At 34.6% G+C, this 17,863-nt stretch overlaps 2 protein-coding genes across 2 annotated transcripts in view; one reads left to right on the forward strand and one right to left on the reverse strand.

Annotated features, from left to right (window-relative positions):
- Window positions 1-567: 567 nt before the first annotated feature.
- Window positions 568-7,013, forward strand: LOC129002120 (zinc transporter ZIP9-like). The gene is made up of 6 exons (XM_054429699.1): window positions 568-775; window positions 1,719-1,833; window positions 3,314-3,454; window positions 4,139-4,317; window positions 4,468-4,602; window positions 4,841-7,013. Exons 1-6 carry the CDS (start codon window positions 680-682, stop codon window positions 5,042-5,044), a joined length of 870 nt encoding a protein of 289 aa, XP_054285674.1. The 5' UTR covers window positions 568-679; the 3' UTR covers window positions 5,045-7,013.
- An 807-nt stretch (window positions 7,014-7,820) lies between these two features.
- Window positions 7,821-17,863, reverse strand: part of LOC129003499 (DIS3-like exonuclease 2) — a 25,014-nt gene continuing 14,971 nt past the window's right edge. Inside the window, exons 3-11 of the mRNA XM_054431794.1 lie at window positions 17,192-17,362; window positions 16,841-17,033; window positions 16,117-16,290; window positions 15,105-15,349; window positions 14,203-14,334; window positions 13,525-13,678; window positions 12,407-12,591; window positions 11,508-11,694; window positions 7,821-10,892 (exon numbers count right to left, since the gene is read on the reverse strand). Coding sequence (XP_054287769.1) covers window positions 10,719-10,892; window positions 11,508-11,694; window positions 12,407-12,591; window positions 13,525-13,678; window positions 14,203-14,334; window positions 15,105-15,349; window positions 16,117-16,290; window positions 16,841-17,033; window positions 17,192-17,362 — 1,615 coding nt within the window. The 3' untranslated portion in view covers window positions 7,821-10,718. The remainder of the gene's footprint in view (window positions 10,893-11,507; window positions 11,695-12,406; window positions 12,592-13,524; window positions 13,679-14,202; window positions 14,335-15,104; window positions 15,350-16,116; window positions 16,291-16,840; window positions 17,034-17,191; window positions 17,363-17,863) is intronic.

Genomic DNA, 17,863 nt, shown 5'->3' on the forward strand with positions numbered 1-17,863 from the left:
TCTGAATCGCCCACAACCTTACCGACAGCACCGACAGTTGCATGGGTTGTCCCATGAGATTGATCTCCCAAAGGAAGAGAAGAGCTCCCTAGCTAGACGGTCACATCAAATTGCTTTGCTCACCACTGCCCCAGATGCCACGAACGAAAAGTAGCCGTATCGTCAGGTAGTACCACCTATGGCAATATAGGGGTACCAATGTTTAGAACGGTAGTAGCACCAATAGGGGTGCCCGTGCCCGGTTCGTACGGAAGTACTGACATTTTTCTAAATTGAAATCAATTAATTTATATTTAGGTCTCTCACCTCTCAGGTGGTAAGTGTACTTTTTACAGCTTTAGGTATCTATTTGTGTACAGAAATATTTTGAGTATATTATCAATCCAGATAGCGTTAATTGGTCTTATGGTATTTTCATTTTATTTCATTTATGATATACAAAAGCTATTTTGTAAGATGTACAAATTTAATGTAGATATATGTTTAATACATATACCAAAGAAATGACTTTCGATGTACGATACTCTATGTTTAGAAATGTCAAAAGTTGAGCGATGGTGCGTAAAAATGGCTGCGTCCACGACCACTGTTGTCTGTTGTTAATGATGTACACGTAATATTGGTTTAATTAGCTAGATTTTAGTTACTTTAAGCATACCTTTTTAAGTTTTTTATCATCATGGATGAAACACCATTTTTGGTATTACTTGCTTTCGTCATGTTAGCTGGAAGCTATTTCGCAGGATCTATTCCTTTGGTTATGACACTCTCTGAGGTAAGGTTATATTTACATTTTATCTCAATTTTAACATATAAATTAAAAACTAAGTATTCTAGATCCAAATTAATTTTGTGTATGAATATAAATTACAGATACGATTCTTCCTTATTTCTTAACAATAAGTTTAAAGCTGGCGAACCATAAGTAGGCCTAGGCCTAAATCAGTAAATAGGGATGAGCATCTATATATCACCATCGATATCGATAGGGAATGAGAATCATAGATGTTCACCGCTGATCGTAACATCGATATCAAACATCGATGCACACTCGATAGCTTCATCACAAAATCATCAATATTTTGAGGGCAAAAAGCATCAAGAATCAATTTTTCTCTAAACTTAAGTTAATTTAAAGCTTTTTGCCTGCTTTCTGCCTCAGCTTAATGACAGAGATAGTTAGCCTTCTACAAGTTAGTTATTCTAGATTGGGAGTTTCTCTTTCACTATTTAGCAAGTCATCATACTTAGGTATCGATCTCTTTTGTGTGATTTCTACGCCAGAGGCGTTTTTTTACCTTTTAAAAGGGAACCCTAGGCTAAAGAAGTTCACAAGAAACCATGTGCTGCTTTGGTAGCCGCCGGCATGCTTCTAGAGGTGGTCACACTATGCTGCTGGCTAGCACCAGCGAGTGTGAGTGATCATGTGATTTCTAGTCGCCGCTACCTTGCTACCAAAAGTTGAATTATCAACTGTCAGCATGTCCGACTTCGCAAGCCGCTGACAAATACTCGCAGACTGGTGGTGCCAGCTGCAAATGTTGTGATCACATTAAGCTAATAGTAGTAGCTTCTTTTAATTCGTCACTGATGCCAACCAAGTGTGACCCGTGGTTATGATAATCATAACAATCCTTCTACTTTCTGACATGATCCTACGAGTTGTTTCTTTTGCTCTAAAATATTTTGTTGTAACCATAATTTGTTTTTCCTCCCAGGCAAAGCTACACCTGATTTCTGTTTTTGGAGCTGGCCTTCTTGTTGGCACCGCTTTGGCTGTTATCATACCAGAAGGCATTCGTTCTCTTTTCACTTCTGGTCAAGCATCACATGGTAATTAATGTTATTGTTGTATTTAAAAGATGCCTTAATGACGAAAAATGAAAAATACTTTGTTAAATATGAGTTTTACCCATAGAAACTAATAATAACTTTATTTCCAACTAATATTATCAATGATTTATGATCCTGATGTTTAAAATATATAGGCTAGTGATAAATGACATAGCCATTGCTGAATACCTGAACCTAACTTTATCCTAACTTTATGATTTAGGCCTTAACTAATTGTAAACTCTCATTTAATTTTCTTTTAATCAGACAATATTGCAATGTTGTGGGTAATGGGAGGGTTGTCTTGTTTATAGTATAATTATAGTCTCTATCAACTCCCGTCGCATCCAAGCTAGAATATGACACCAATGCTGTATTCCTTATTTAATCCACTACTATTTAATCCACTACTATTCTAGTTGGTACTATTCTAGTTGGTCCACACCCCTGTGGACAATTAGTTTTGTCTACTATTTGTGAACGTTGTGAATAAAATTTACACACCTGTCAAGCATAAACCATAAACTTAAATTTTATTTCTGTGATCTCGCTAGTCAACCTCTATTGAAGTCTATCGCCAGTTAACGGACGTGGATGAAGAATTGCGTTTGGAGTGAGTAAATGTGTGCAAGGAGTGGAATGGAATTTGGAGGTTTAAAGCAGAGGTTAAAGTTAAGGAAATTTTGCCTGCAGAACACAGTACCAAAAGAGAGATTGTCGATCTAATGGGGGATGTTTCTATAATAAACCCATCAAGCTATTCATACTTCTCAATTTTCTTTTAGTACGTTTCCAAATACTGAGTCAAAACTAATTTTGCCAGAGGTGTGGAAACCGATAAAACAGTAGTGGATGAAGAAAGAATCACAACGTTAACCTAGGTTACATAATTGTGACGGTAGCTTGATGGAGATCTTAATTTACAAACAACCCTCGTCTATTAACAGTTAAATAATATTAACATAACACATAACTCATAACAATATCGCAGCAATCATAACAATAAATACAGCCCAAGTAATAACTGTAGGCTATTAGTTCGTAAATAATTAGATGTTTGACTTTACAAAACATTTTCTTGGGAAATCCGCCCTGCGTTTCATACACCACATTTTAAACAAAACAATGAAATTTTAAAATATTTATGGTTGTAAAAACAACAGTACAATCAATACTGTGTTGTCATATCATTAACATTGGATGTAGATTCCAAAATTCTTGCTTTGTAGTTGGGCGTCCATGGTCACCCTTAACTACATGATTGTCTTGAAGGTAAACAATATTCTGTAAGAACACAGTCTCGAAAACCACAATATTGTATTCAATTCTCGCTTGTGTAACTGTTTTGTTATAGAGAGATGTAGTCACTTCTCTAAAGTGAAACCGTTGATAGTATGGTTTGGATTATTCACTGTGAAACAAAGTAGGCCTACATTGTATGTTCCGTAGCGCTCTAATTATCTATGTGTTATTTCCCCAGCCCACACAGCACCAGGAGAAGGGGTCACTATGTCCGAGGCTACGGAGATTGCCGATCTACACACTCTGATAGGTCTCTCCCTGGTGGCTGGGTTCATACTGATGCTACTTATCGACCAATGTTCTTCTGCCTACTCCAGAGGTTAGTATTCTTTACTATGTGTTATTGAGTTAGTAATGACTATTGTCTGTGGATATTTGATATGGATTAGGTGGCCCTAGTGAAGTTGACACACTGTTCTAATATTGAACATTCAGTGAGAATTGATAATTCGTAAGGGTAGAAAACGTGTCTTACTTTTGGGGCCATTTGTTTCTAATTCCAGAGCTGTCAAGCTTTAAAGCTCGAAACTTGGTAGAAGGTGGTGATACCTTGTAAAAATTTAGGTGGCTAAAGCCCACTGTGATATATGTCAAGTTTTATTTGTTCTGTGATAGGCCTACATACAGTTTAACTGAAAATATTCACGACCCCAAGATTCCTGTTATTTTTTTAGTTTTAGCTTTGCAACTTCTCGTGTCTAATGACATTAGAGGATTCTTATTCTTCTAAAAAAATTTGAATGATGTGCCAATCATACTATGAATACAGACTTGACTTCATGTTGATGGATATTATTCTTTGAAGAGACTAGGTGAAAAGGAGTAAAAGAACTTTTGCTCTATTATTTTTTTATTGTTTTCATTTAATCTGACCATACGATAGAATCTCAACTCATTTCTAGGAATTATTTTCCATCCATGAGATTTATATGTTTATTTTTTTTTACTAAAAAGTTAATCCTCATTCACATTAGACCAGTAAATTACAAGTGTATCTTTGTAGACGTCGAGGTGGGTGGTAGTGGCGCAGGACCGCTGGGTCACGGACACCGGGCTAGTGTGACGGCAACAGTTGGTCTAGTGGTGCACGCAGCGGTGGACGGTGTAGCTCTCGGCGCAGCGGCGACTACTACGCAGACCGATGTTGAGATGATCGTCTTTATCGCCATCATGCTTCACAAGGTAGACTGTTTATAAATGTAGATAATTGAGGTTTGCAGCTAATGACTGAAATGTTTTAATTTGTTATTAAATTTGTTTCGAGGTCATGATTTATTACCTCTTGCATTAATATATACTAGAGAAATTTAAAAACATAACAAATTTTTCAAGGCACCAGCTGCTTTCGGGCTGGTCACTTTCCTGATGCACGAAGGTATCGATCGCAAGCGGATCCGTCGACATTTGCTGGTCTTCTCGTTGGCGGCTCCACTTCTAGCGCTCGTCACATACTTTGGCATCGGTCAGGTAAGTGCGGATCAATAATTGGATTTAGCTTCGTGAAGGGGAAATTTTTTCCCCCTCTATCATATTTTATTGTAAAATAAGTTAATGCAAATGTTTATTCTTGAATTATTTTACCAGGATAATTTGTCAGCTTGCTAAAAATAGCTACAAATATACAAGCATGACAGTTAATAGTTAAATGATGCTTAAAAAAGAGAGTTAAACCCTAATCCCAACTTACATAACCTTAATTTTACAGGAAGGTAAGGAAACGCTGCACTCGGTGAATGCGACGGGCATTGCAATGCTCTTCAGTGCTGGGACGTTCTTGTATGTCGCGACTGTTCACGTCCTACCCGAGCTGACGTCACGCGTAGACGGGACCTTCAAACCCAATCAGCTGTTTGCTCTTATAGTGGGAACGATTCTTCCTGTGATCCTAACTCAAGGACATCACCATTAGCGGCTGTGATAATTTTGTTGTGAAATGTGAATGGAGGAGCAAGTGAAGAAATGTGTTAGCAGTGACAAGTTCACACTACGGTTTTAAACACTGCCAGGTTTTAAAAATATACAATCTTATAAAAACAGATAAATTAATGGGAATAACACATTTTGGTCTTTATTTAGTCAATAAAAAGGTGGACGAACAACAGATATAACTAAAGTGATTTAATAAAGAAAACAAAAATCTGCTTTAACCTTACTTCATTAGAAACCTATAGAAAATCAAGACATTATTTCAAGCACCCTTCCAGTGGTGGTGAAGGGATCGACTATTTTTTACTATTGATTTGCTGTTTGAAGGCTTGAGTTTTAAGATTTTGTTGAGTTGTTTTTCAACCTCAGTATTCGTTTATCAACTAGTCTGAAAGGCATCAAATGTTTGTACAGTTCTGTTAGGTTTAATCAACTGTAAGTGCTAACAGATGTGATAAGAACTCAAGTGTAATCAAGAGTAGATGACTCTTGGTATGATTCGTTAACAATGATTTTTGTTCTTGATCTTTCATATAGTTTGAACAACTTTTTATACTGGGCTTCAAAATCACTATTCAAAAGATTCTTGAGTAGGAAAATATTTTATTAAATTTGATTAGTGTATGTAAAATATATTTATACATCACAAAACTTGTTTATCAGTTGTAATTGTTGCATATGTACAAAGTTAGGTATTTCTGTACGATATATTGTTAAGGATATTGTAATGGATATAACTATAAGTTTTAAAATTTTATTTGTCAAAAAGCTTTGAAAAGGAAGTTGTGATTGATTATTATCAACTTATCAACACATTGTGAGTCAACGAGCAATGATCTATGAAAGGTAAAAATGTTTTTTTTTTTTTTTTACTAGGCTATAGGCCGAAATTGTTTTTCACATTACTTCAGACTAGGCCTAGAGGTTGCAGCTTTTATCTCCAAGATAACATTTGTTGGCAATTGGTGGGATTTGAACCCGGGACCTCGGGGAATAAAGTTCTATGCTCTAGTTCTACAGCTAGACCAGCTCACTCCCCCATAAAAATTTCATATCATGAAATGGGAAAGTAATATCTTCCTCAGAGCAGAAATTGGTCTTGGCCACTTATGCTCAAAATTAGTTCAGTAACACTCAATTTGAGAACTTTTACATTATTTTATGTTTTTCCATTAACTATGTGTTTATAAAATTGGTTCATTATGGTTCTATTTAAGTTTTACGGCATTCCCGGTGTAACTAATAAATAAAACTGATGTTCCTAAGAAAATTAAAGCTAAAAGTGCAAAGTGGGAAGTATAGCTTTTGGATATTAGATGGAAATAACAATGTTAGTTAAATTAAATTTAAGTAGCAAATTAATTCACAATGTGCAAGAAAAATTTTGCCATCTCTGTGCATTTCTCATGCAATTTTAATAAAACCGTTCTTGAGGCTGTAACCTGGAAAGATTAATTTTATATTTAAAAATTATTTGATATACATTTTAATGTCTTTTTACTTAGTTTGTATTTTTCATAATTATTTTGTAGCTAAAAGCTTAGAATACATTGATTGTTCTTTTACTTGGAAATGTATATTTCTCAATTATAGCCTTATTATTTAAGATATTTATACTGCTGTTTTGTAATGTTTTTTAAATATTCCTATAACGTATATGTTTGTTTTGTTTGTATATATTAGATATTAATATGGTGATAAGGGTTTTATAATTAAGGCCTCATAGTGTAAATGTATCGTATATTTGGTCTGGTTATGCACAAAATTCTACTATTTTTTCAAAATTGCAATTATGTTATTACCCATTCATTATGAACATAGTAAATAAAAAGTGAGTGAGTAATTAATGGAAATAATTTTGCAATCTTTACTCAAACAATACCTATAAAATTTTGTAAAGATAATGAAAATCTATCGCTGGACTAAAATGTACACTTATTATTACTCAATTGTGATACTTTAATTCTATTTATAATAATTTTTTTGTTGAGAATAAAAAAATTATTTGAGATACTGGTAGTTATTTTTTATGTCCTTGTAGAAGTAAACATACTTTTTTTAAATTGCCGGTTAACAATAAAATGTCAAAGGAAATTTAGTTAGTGGATAGTAAACATTGCGTGGTCCAGTAACTTTGATCTGGTCCTCTCTGGAAAGAAATAAAATAAAGTACGCCTTAATTAGGTACTGTAATTTCTTCGCTCTATCAAACCGCTTTAATGGTAGTGTTTTCTCTAAGTAATTGATTTTTTAATGGTACACACAATCTTTAATTATTTCAAAATAATTTTACTGCCAAGATTTTTTTCTTGAAAAGTACTAGGAGCGTTTTTTAAATAAGGCCCATTTATGCATGTAGCTCCTTAGTTTTTGCAAAAGCTGTAACAAGGCAGCTCCCAACTTGCTAAACATAGTTGTACCATTTGCAGCTCTGAGGCCTAGTAGGGCGTAGGCCTTTGTTGCGGCTTATGCGCTATATGGAGTTTTACACAGGAACAGCTCTTACTTATAAAATGTAAATTGTTTAAAGCCTATCTTCGCCTTTCGTGAGTTTTTGCCCTCTTAAAATGTTAAAATACTAGTTTTTTCTTCTATGACAAACATTGATTATAAACTTATCTTACCCAATCATCGTTTATTTTTCCTTCTAAATTGTTAAAATATTTGGATATCACGCTTATGTGGTGCATTTGTACAAGAATTGGTTGAGGTAACACTGGTGGAAATGAGTAGACAGAACTAACAAAAAGGGGATTTTTAATTTAAAAAAGATGTTTCAAAGACAATAAATATAATTATTAACTTATTTAAATTAAATAACAAGCACATTGAAATGTAATAAACCTTAAAAAATTTTTCAAATTTGGGGATATGATTGATTAACAGGTTTGTAAAGATATAGTATTTGGTTTTTCGAAATGCCAACGTAGCTGCCCAACAAAGAATCGCCAAATTAATAAAATAGATACCCTTAGCAATGTAGGAGTGCCCCTGAATTCCAGGTGTGTAAAAACAATGTTCTTCCATATTGCCAAGAACATTCTGCTAAGAACATATAGTTGAAATTACTTAGAATTTCACTAATGGTTATTAACACCTGTTTTAGATAAATGCAATCCAGCACATCATAATAGTTATTTCCTACAGTCACCTGACAAAGTGGCCTTCCTTGCACTGATTATAGCAAAGAAAGTTGCTAATTGCTGCCTCTACTTACTTTTGCCTCAGTTTTTTTCCTGCACACCAGTATTCCAACCAAACAACACAAAACAGCGTGCTTTTATTAGGCATGTAATACGAAAATAAGTTGATAACACTTAAAGATATTACGACAATGAACAGCTTGTTCAGTGTTTCCCATTTTGTTCAATGTTTGGATTTAACCTAACCTAAAAACTTGTTGTACTGTGTTTGAAAGACTAATTATTTATATGCTTTATAGTATCTGTAGGAAAAATATCTATAACAGGAGTGGAAACTGTCTTTGCTGCACTCGAGAAACTTTCCACACTCGCCTACGGCTGGTCCATAAACATTTCTCTTGTGTACAGCAAAGTTCCACTTAAACAACACTAATTTTAACACACTATACAACACGTTTTTAGGTTAAGTTGAATCCAAGCATTGAGCGAAAGGGGAAGTGCTGCACAAGCTGATCGTAGTTGTATCTTTAGTGTTGTCAACTTATTTTCAAGCGTACACAAATTACCTGCCTAATAAAAGCACACAGTTTCGTGTTGTTTGGTTGGAATACTGGAGAGCGGCAAAAGTAATTGCAGCAATTAGCTACTTTGCATGCTGTAATCAGTGTAAGGAAATTCACTTTGTCAGGTAGAACTGTAGGGAAATTATATTGATAGAAAGAATATCGAAGAATTTCAATGATACAAATCAGTGGTAACAAAAGCTAAACTAAACAATACATGGATTTGATGATTCCAAGTAAGATAAATTTCATGACAAATATCACACAAATACAACAAACAATCCATGCCAGCAAGATTCAAGACTTAACCGATATTACAACATTGATGGATAAATAATGTTTAAAAAGACAGTTTTACACTTTATACATATTTACAATAAGTTTGAGCATTTTCTACAAGTACTTAAACCACAACCTTATTGAGATATGAAGGAGGAATATAATAGAAGAAGACATAATCGTATGTAAATCTTAAAATTACTGTACCACGGAGTTACATATTCATTGGTCATGTATTTTATAAATTCATGAATTTTGTTATGGATAGGTTTAACAGCAGGCTTACCAAATAAACACATAGAATTTTCAGTGCGACCAGCTCCTTCAGTAGTAGAGGCTTAGTTTTCATTTAACCACAAAACTATGAACTAAGAAAACCAAAACTTTTACTGAAGGAGCCAGTAGCTCTGAAAATTCTATCCATTTATGTGTTATATATGCATTTTCCTCATCAAGATAAGCTTGTTGATAAACCTATCCACTACACAATCATTTAAAAAACCACAGGCCTAAAACAATCTTCACCAAAAAACTTCATATAATTACATTGTAACCTTTTATAATATACAGGATGTCAATGTACAATCTAAGATATCTTTATAGTTAATTATAATTCTCAAAAGAAAATCTGCACTGCACATTTTCACTACATTATTTACAGTCAAATGATCAAATAATTTTTGACAGAAATTACCTTGGAATTGACAATGATTAAAACCTAAACTAGCAAGATACAGTATAATACATTGCAGCTGTTTTGTATTTTTCATTGAAAAATACAAAACACAAGGTAAACGCCCATTCAAACGGGTAAGCCATAACTAGTTTGTGAGGATCAATAAATAAAAAAATTCTATATTTTGCAAATAAAGAAGAAAATTTAAAACTTTACATTTTAACACCTACAGCCAAGTGCTCGATTTGTAAAAAATGAGGTGCGGGAACTGTAACCTATTTAATGTGGTTAGTAGTAATATTTTTATCTTTCCGAAAGAGAGGTACCGGAACCCTCTGTTCCACCGTGTTCCCCCACAAATCGAGCACTGCCTACAACACTTGCAAATAGCCCACTACATTAGTAAAGATGAGTGACTACTACATAATTCCAAACTTTTGGAAGCAATAACTAAAGTCTCTTTGTACTAAATAAAACAATGCACACCTACAGTTAAAATCTCGTAAATATAGAGAGAAGATATACAATTTTTAATATTTACAAATCTACTTAGTTACACAGCAAGTGAAAGCAGTTGTCGTAAAAAATATGGTTTAAGAAATTTAAAATAAAACACACCATCATAAAAAAAATACTATCACTCTTAAAAGAACACTATTACAAGTGGAACTACGACTTTTTACACATCTACAAAATAAAATAATAGAGTGGGCAAGAGTATGTCAGATATACTAAACTAATTCCAGAGGTTGTGAAAACATAAAATGATTATATTAAGTCTATGATTATATGATACTATCCTCATTCTACAATGTTGGTAAATTTAAGTACACAAAAACTTAAACTTCCCTAATTTTTAAAATAAATGTTCACTCTATGAAAACAAAAACAAACCATAACCTATCGTATTTTACCTAATTATTCAAACATCCATAGGATATTTACAGCTTTGAAATTTGTACAAATCTACTAGGATTAATCAAAATCGTCAAAGATTTAAACAGAAGGCAGTAGAGTAGCTGCCAGCTTGAGTCCGTTTTTATCTCGTGACACCAAAACTCGGACGACGCTGAAAAGTTGAATCAGTTGTACTTTTTCTATCCCCTCCCATCGTATGTACAATTGGGACTTGTTGGCTTCACTCACATGTTCAACCTCGGCTTTTAGGGGCTGAAATAAGAGAAAAGCGCTTGATTTATCAAATACACAAGTAAATTAGCTGTAGCTGACATTCACTTTAAATCCTTCATACATATAATCTTACACGCTGTATATATATTTTTTCCCATTTCTGCATCAGCAATTTTGAGTGAAAGAATCACAAATACTTATAAGGGAAAATGGTCCTCTTATAAGGGGAAGTGGTTATAAGGGAAAATGGGATAATGGAAAATGGTCAAATTTTTTGTAAAATTTACAGATTTGGAGCATTTCCTTGTTAGGTTGAGTTTATTCCCCATAAATTGCACGAGGCAAAGTTAAGAAGCTTGATTCAAAAGAAGGGCGTCTGTAAAGATTTGTTATTTTCATAATTTCTTAAATCAAATTGTCAAGCCATCTATTATTGACTCAAAACGAAGAATTTGAATTTATAAATCCTACACATACAGTGGAGCTCTCGGTAAAATACAGTGAAACCAATAACAAGTGCAATTTTCCCTTAAGACCCTTAATTCATCTTACTGTAACCCCAATAAGAAGTTAACCTTGATAACGAGTTTTACTTGATAACCCCCATGAGAGACTTGATACCAAGATTCTACTGAGTCACATACGATCACTTACATCAGTGTAGACTCGCAATACGATTCCGAAGTCTCTGACGATGACATCAGCTGATCTGTCCTTGACGTCAATGACAGCCGCCAGACTCTCGACAGGTTCCCGCAGGTACAGGGCCAGAAACAGCAGGGAGCTCTGATCACCAGCCACCTTGGCCGCCAGCTTCTGTCGGTTGCAGATCGTGGCGATTCTATCAACACAGAAACATCTATGAGGAATTGTTAAGCAAAAATGAGTTAATAAAAGAGTCATCAACTACCAATTCTTGGAGGCCGTATACACTTGGGTGTGTATTTTAAGCTAAATATGAACGCAAGGTAAGTGTAGAATGGAGTTAAATGATTTGTGTAGCTTTGGTGCTGACTAAGACCAGCTGTTTCATTAGTCAGATCAGCTGGTTTATTAGTCAGGATAATTGATTAAAATCCCAAAAATAAAAGGTCTAGCTGAGGGTTTGGAACCATCAAAAAGCTACGACTTTTTTCAGGATCGAATCGGCGACCTTCTGATCATTACAACCACTAAGCTTACCAACTATATACCATTTTTCCATCAACTAGAAAAGGAACTGGGTTAAGGTTAAATGAACTATTTGGTAGGTATGCATAATAATAATTATCTATTTATTCAAAACTCTTGGCTTTTACTTAAATTTACTAAACATTCATTTAGGTTTGATTGGGTCTTCTTAATTCAATAATTCATGTAGATGTGCATTTTTTTACCTATACTAATGAATTAAGTAGCCTAATCTTTTCTATATTGTAATTGAAATCTTACTAAAACAATTCAAAATTTCAACATAATGTCAACACTTTTGAATAATACTAGGCCCTACATATTTTAGACACAAAAATCCTAAAGGCATTGAGAATAAAATTCCCGAAGACTCCTTTACACACCTCTTACTATCCAGATGAGACCAAGTAGGCGGAGGCGTGAGCTCTAGCGATGCGGCCAATAGTCTGTGAACCATCACGTCCGCGTAGCGACGAATCGGCGAGGTGAAGTGTGTGTAGTACGGAGCGTTGAGAGCGTAGTGGTGCAACTCTGGTATCTCCTTGGACGGACAAAAGTAGTTCGCTCTCTGTAACATTCTCAGTTGTAACACACATCACTTGGGCCTAACAAAGAATTAGTTTCAAACAAAACATATTCTCTTCTGTTTCCAAAAATTATTTGTGATGGAAATATTTTCAAAAAGATAATTAAATCATTGAACTACATGGTGTGACACTATACTATGTAAGTTGAGGTAAAAACGAATTATGAAATGAATTAATTGAATCTTATTAAGATTGTTCTCTAGTTGGGATCCCTGTGAAAATGTTCAGAAAAAAACACAAAGTACGCTGACATTAACAGAGGAAATTGATTTCAATATAAAACACGAATGAGCAACTTTCAGAGAGGGAGGGGGTTGTGTAGATCAAACTTGTGTGTTAGCATCAAATTGTGACTTTTGGATACTGAATCAATAGTCAAAGTTGATACAGATGTGGACAACAAACAAGCATTAGATAGAAAACTTTTCTTTCCATTTTTTCTCCATGTTTTGAAGTGAATTTGTGTATTTTCTGAACCAATGGCATTTTTTACGGTTTGAAAAGGAACGGTCCAAACCCTGGTATTGTTACTATCTAACCTAATTCTTTTTTATTAGATTATTGCATCATTAATTTATATCCCAATGACAAGGGCATCTGGGTCTGGAACGATCTCACTCGGACACGAACCAGTGACCTTCAGATTCAAAGGCCAGTACAAATTCTCATAGCACAATGTATTGACGAGACTCATAGCCTTTTACGAGTATATATGCAAACTAAAACTGAAAAGGGGGTAAAGTATTTTAAAATTTCAGTTTGAATTGATTAAAAAAGGGTTAAACTTGATTAATTCTTTGTTTAAGCTTACATCAATTGAGTAACGGCCAATTTCATTCTTAACATTTTTTATTTTTGTTCAGTTTTTACAACATGACTGCAAACCTCCCATAGCAGAAAGCAACAATTCTCACCAGCATAGGCTTGGCACACATCTGATTGAGTACGATGTACCTCGCCCAGCTGATCGTCTCGTCTTCTCCCTCCACAGGCGAGCCGTACTTCAGCATGGACGAGTGTAGCGTCCCGGCATCAGATATATCCAGGTGAATGCCATACGTCTCCAACCTTTAACATATCAAATACTAAATCAGTCGGTTAAAGGCATCCACCTGTTAGAAACATTTACTTCTTGCCGTTCAATAAAAGGTACTGGCTGAGAAACAGCTGGTCTTCAGCCACAACGAAGCTTCACAGATCATTTAATTCCATTCTACACTCATTCTTGATAGGAAATATACTTTATTTACATGTTCGTTGAGAACAGTACAACACCCTAGGATATTTACAGGTGTTTTGTTGGTTACAAAAAATGTATAAAAAATGTATGTAAAAACATAAAACTATATTATGTAAGAAGTTAACTTTACTGTAAGCTCAATTTAACTACTTTATGCTCTTTAATATTTGATAACTAGCAACAAATTAAACATGGAAGTGAAAAAAAAACTTTAAAATTTCATTGTTAAGTTATGTTGGACTCTTAATTCTCCAAGTAAACTTGCTCAACTTAACACTTCCAGAAAAGCTCTTTAGGGCCTTTAGTTTCCCTTAAACTTAAAATGTTAAAATACACTGGGAGATACACTAACCTCTTCTGCAGTTCCAACATCATGTTTAGTTTAGGAGGTAAGTGATGGCGGAGGAAAGCCAGGTCAGGATACGCTGTATATATGTGTTCCGCTACTGTCATGTTGGCTAACAACATGAATTCTTCAATCAACCTGGACACAATCAAAGTATTTATTATACAACTTGGAGTTGAATGATGAAATTTAACTTCCCATGGTTAAAGGGTTGATTTCAAAGGCATATTCTTGATTTTGTTTATTCTTAAGGAATTGGATAACACTTTTTCAAATTCTATCGTTATTTAATTTTTGATACAGTAAAATAAAGGATAAGTCAACAGCTTAACCCTGAAACTGCCAGTTAAAATTTCCAAAAGGTACTTTGCTGCACTTTGTGTATAGTTAATTTAATAAATTAATGGACATTATTATTTACAAGGCAGTTGCACTGTATTGTATATATTTTTCAGAAAGAAATAAGATTTAATTCATATTATTTGTGTAGTAATAAAACCTAATCACAATTTGAACTGTGTTATCTCTTTTACAAAAATAGTTCATACTGTATACATTTTTATAAGTTTAAAAAATGAGTGATAGAAGCTAACAAATAAGCCGTATTTTATTGTTTTTGTGAAAAAACTCTGATGATAAAATAAAAATACTCTAGTGCATCAGGGAAACAAACTGATTCTATAACTATTAAGGAAATTGACAGGAAAGCAGGCTTACCTTTAAATAAGTCCATAGAGACACATAACACATCACAAAATTTTGTGATGTGTTATGTGTCTCTATGGACTTGTTTAAAGGTAAGCCTGCTTTCCTGTCAATTTCCTTAATAATTCCTGGCAAATGCCCTATCTTTTTATAAGATGATTCTATAACTACTTATTCAATTATTGCATTTTTCTTCAACCTACCTATGCGACTCTTTATTCTGATATATAAAGCTGCTTAGAGGTGTTTGTGTTTCTGCGTCTAGATGAAAACACAGCTTAGGTTGGTCGATACGCAGAGCTCCTGAGTCAAATCTGCGTTTACGCATGATCTGCGACAGTTTGTACAGAATACGGATCCTTTCTGCACAGTCTTCAGCAGTGAATCCGTTGCTCACTTCCGGAAAATCTTCAGCCGTAAAGGTCTTGTCTAGATCATCAATCACCATCTAGAAAAGTCATCCAGTTACGACTGGTATCTCAGTTTTTTTAGTTTGCACACTGTAGAAAAACACAAACTCTGATACTGAATTATAAACAAAATTGTATTCAACGAGAAGGCAATAGTTGATTCATGTATTTTTTCAGAAAAGAAAAATTCAAGTAACTTACTAAAGGAATATTTGTATTTTAAAGTTCCTAGTTCTTGCACAGGTTCTCAATCTAGTGTCAAATACATTTTGCAGGCGAGTAAAGTCCTCAGGGAGAGAAAAAAATATTTTGGCAAAATCGATTGGAGACTAGGATAAGAACCTCAGTAAGAACTAAGGCTACAAAAAGATACCTTAAAAATAATTACAAACACAAATAAGTCAAGGGAAAAATAGATTAGATAAACAAAAGTTAAGTTGTGTGACCTTGTTGTAGGTGTATGAGCCTCAAGACAAGGGGGTAAGATAGCTAAAATCTATCCCTTTCAGAGAAAAAAGCTCAAATATTTAAATAAACTTCCCCGGACGAAAAAAATGTACTTATATTTATTCCACTTAACAGCAATTAATTTTAGGTATATAGCGCAACAAGCAGTAAAACTACATTAGTTAGTTTTTCTTTTCTAATGTCAAATTAAAAATTTTAAATCCAAACTTAATAACTACGAATCCCAAAACATTATCAAACAACGAATAGCCTACAAAAGCTCATTAAGTTAAATAACATGTCTTTGTAGAGAAAAACTCTAGGTTTTCCTTGCCATTAAAAAGCGAAATGCACCCACCTGAGCGTGCTCGTACGCTAACTTGGTGCAAGAATGGATAACTGAGCGAGCGAACCGGTGAGTGACGACTTGAGCGTCCGGAGTGAGCTCCACAAAGACGGAGAACGCCAGTTTATCTTCACCAGACGTGAGCGAACACAGTTGACACAGCTCTAATGGCAACATGTGGTAAACCTGAAAACACAATTATGTCATTCCACCCTGTTTCTGCACTACTGAATTATACTTTTATTATATCATTAACAAAAAGAATTAAATATAGACCGAAAACAGTGCTGCGGTTAGCATATGTTCTGGTGTCCACCTCTAGGAGTTCCGTGTACTTAAGGCACACAGCGCTGCAGCGTATGCTGGTATTATTCAGCGAGGAGCCGACGACGGCAGCGAATCGAACACTGAGCATGTTCTAGTGGCACATCGTGGAACTTTCCTTTGACAGTCTATATTTATTCTATTTAATTTGTCTATGATTATATTTACCATAAATGTGAGGCCTAATGTATTACCCTACAAACAGTTTCAAATGTGCATTTGTGTAGTTTACAGTTAATCCTTCTATTGAATTTTCATTTTTCTGGTTACTTTTTAACTCCAGAAAAACAATTGAAAACTTTAGAATATGCCACACTACTTTCTTACATTTGCATATTACGTTTGAGCTAGTGCAATGCTTCACAGGCTAACTCTAATCACTTATCTTATCACTAGTAATTAATGGACTTACCCTCTGGACTAGATATATAGTCGTAGCTCTCTTGCTCACTTTGTGGTCCAACATCGTCTTGGGCTGTAAAAAGTGACTGACATCGGAAATGTGAACTCCGACTTCGAAATTACCATTTTCCAGCTTCTTGGCAGAAACTGCATCGTCAAGATCCTTAGCTGTCGCCGGGTCTATGGTGAAAATGCACTCTTTCCTAGAAATTAACATCACATTCACATATCAATCAAAATACTACTGATTATATGATATGATCATAATTAATTAATTTTAGGTTGAAATATTTGTATAGTAAAACGAAATGATTCACCAAACATAAAGAAAAATAGATCCACTAAAAGAGTAATTCCAAACCTGAGGTCATCACGTTTTGCAATTTCTTCGTCTGGTATTGTGTACGGCAGTCTTGGGAAGAAAATGTTCAGTATCGGATCGTGGGGGGTTGGGTCCAAATTGTTTTCCAACAGTATAGCCATGGTTTCCGCTTCTACATCTCCACTTTTACCAACCTCCTTGAGGATTTTTCTGAAAAATAACAATCTGTCAGTTTATTTGTTCCATAATCATACTTACGCCATATCCTCTTCTAATACAAGGCCGTGGCGAGACAAAAGTGGCGACAATGCTGTCCTGTCAAACCGAAACAGCTGTTGCGTTGCTTTAATTTACAAATAGGCATGACGTTGTGACGTTGCCACAAACCAACCCCGCCCTCGGCTTTGTATTAGAGGAAGCTATGCTTACACAGTTAATGAGCATTTAATTGACCAAACCAACAAAATACACATTAAAGCTTTAATATAAAGGAACGTCATTTAGCTCGTTCTATATTATTCGTTAGTTTTTTAAAAGTGCTGGAAGTAACCTCTACTCAGTTAGATTTATAGCTAACGAATAGATAATATATTCGATAGTTTTAAATCGTTAGATTTTTTGTCAGGTGGAAGTATCTCAAATACGGGTTATTGATTTTATGTGATCAGTGAGGGTTGCGTGCGGCCTTGAGGGGTAAGTGCCCTTGTTGAC

The sequence above is a fragment of the Macrosteles quadrilineatus genome, unplaced genomic scaffold (genome assembly GCF_028750875.1).
Source record: "Macrosteles quadrilineatus isolate MER2022 unplaced genomic scaffold, UCM_ALF_1.0 Scaffold_9__3_contigs__length_116548681, whole genome shotgun sequence".
Classification (NCBI taxonomy): Eukaryota; Metazoa; Arthropoda; class Insecta; order Hemiptera; family Cicadellidae; genus Macrosteles; species Macrosteles quadrilineatus.

Excerpts from the sequence above, each read along its gene's own strand:
- LOC129002120 (XM_054429699.1), top strand. The coding sequence starts at position 680 with ATGGATGAAACACCATTTTTGGTATTACTTGCTTTCGTCATGTTAGCT. Across the intron at positions 4,318-4,467 it reads TCGCCATCATGCTTCACAAG|GCACCAGCTGCTTTCGGGCT; the intron begins GTAGACTGTTTA and ends AAATTTTTCAAG. Across the intron at positions 4,603-4,840 it reads CATACTTTGGCATCGGTCAG|GAAGGTAAGGAAACGCTGCA; the intron begins GTAAGTGCGGAT and ends TTAATTTTACAG.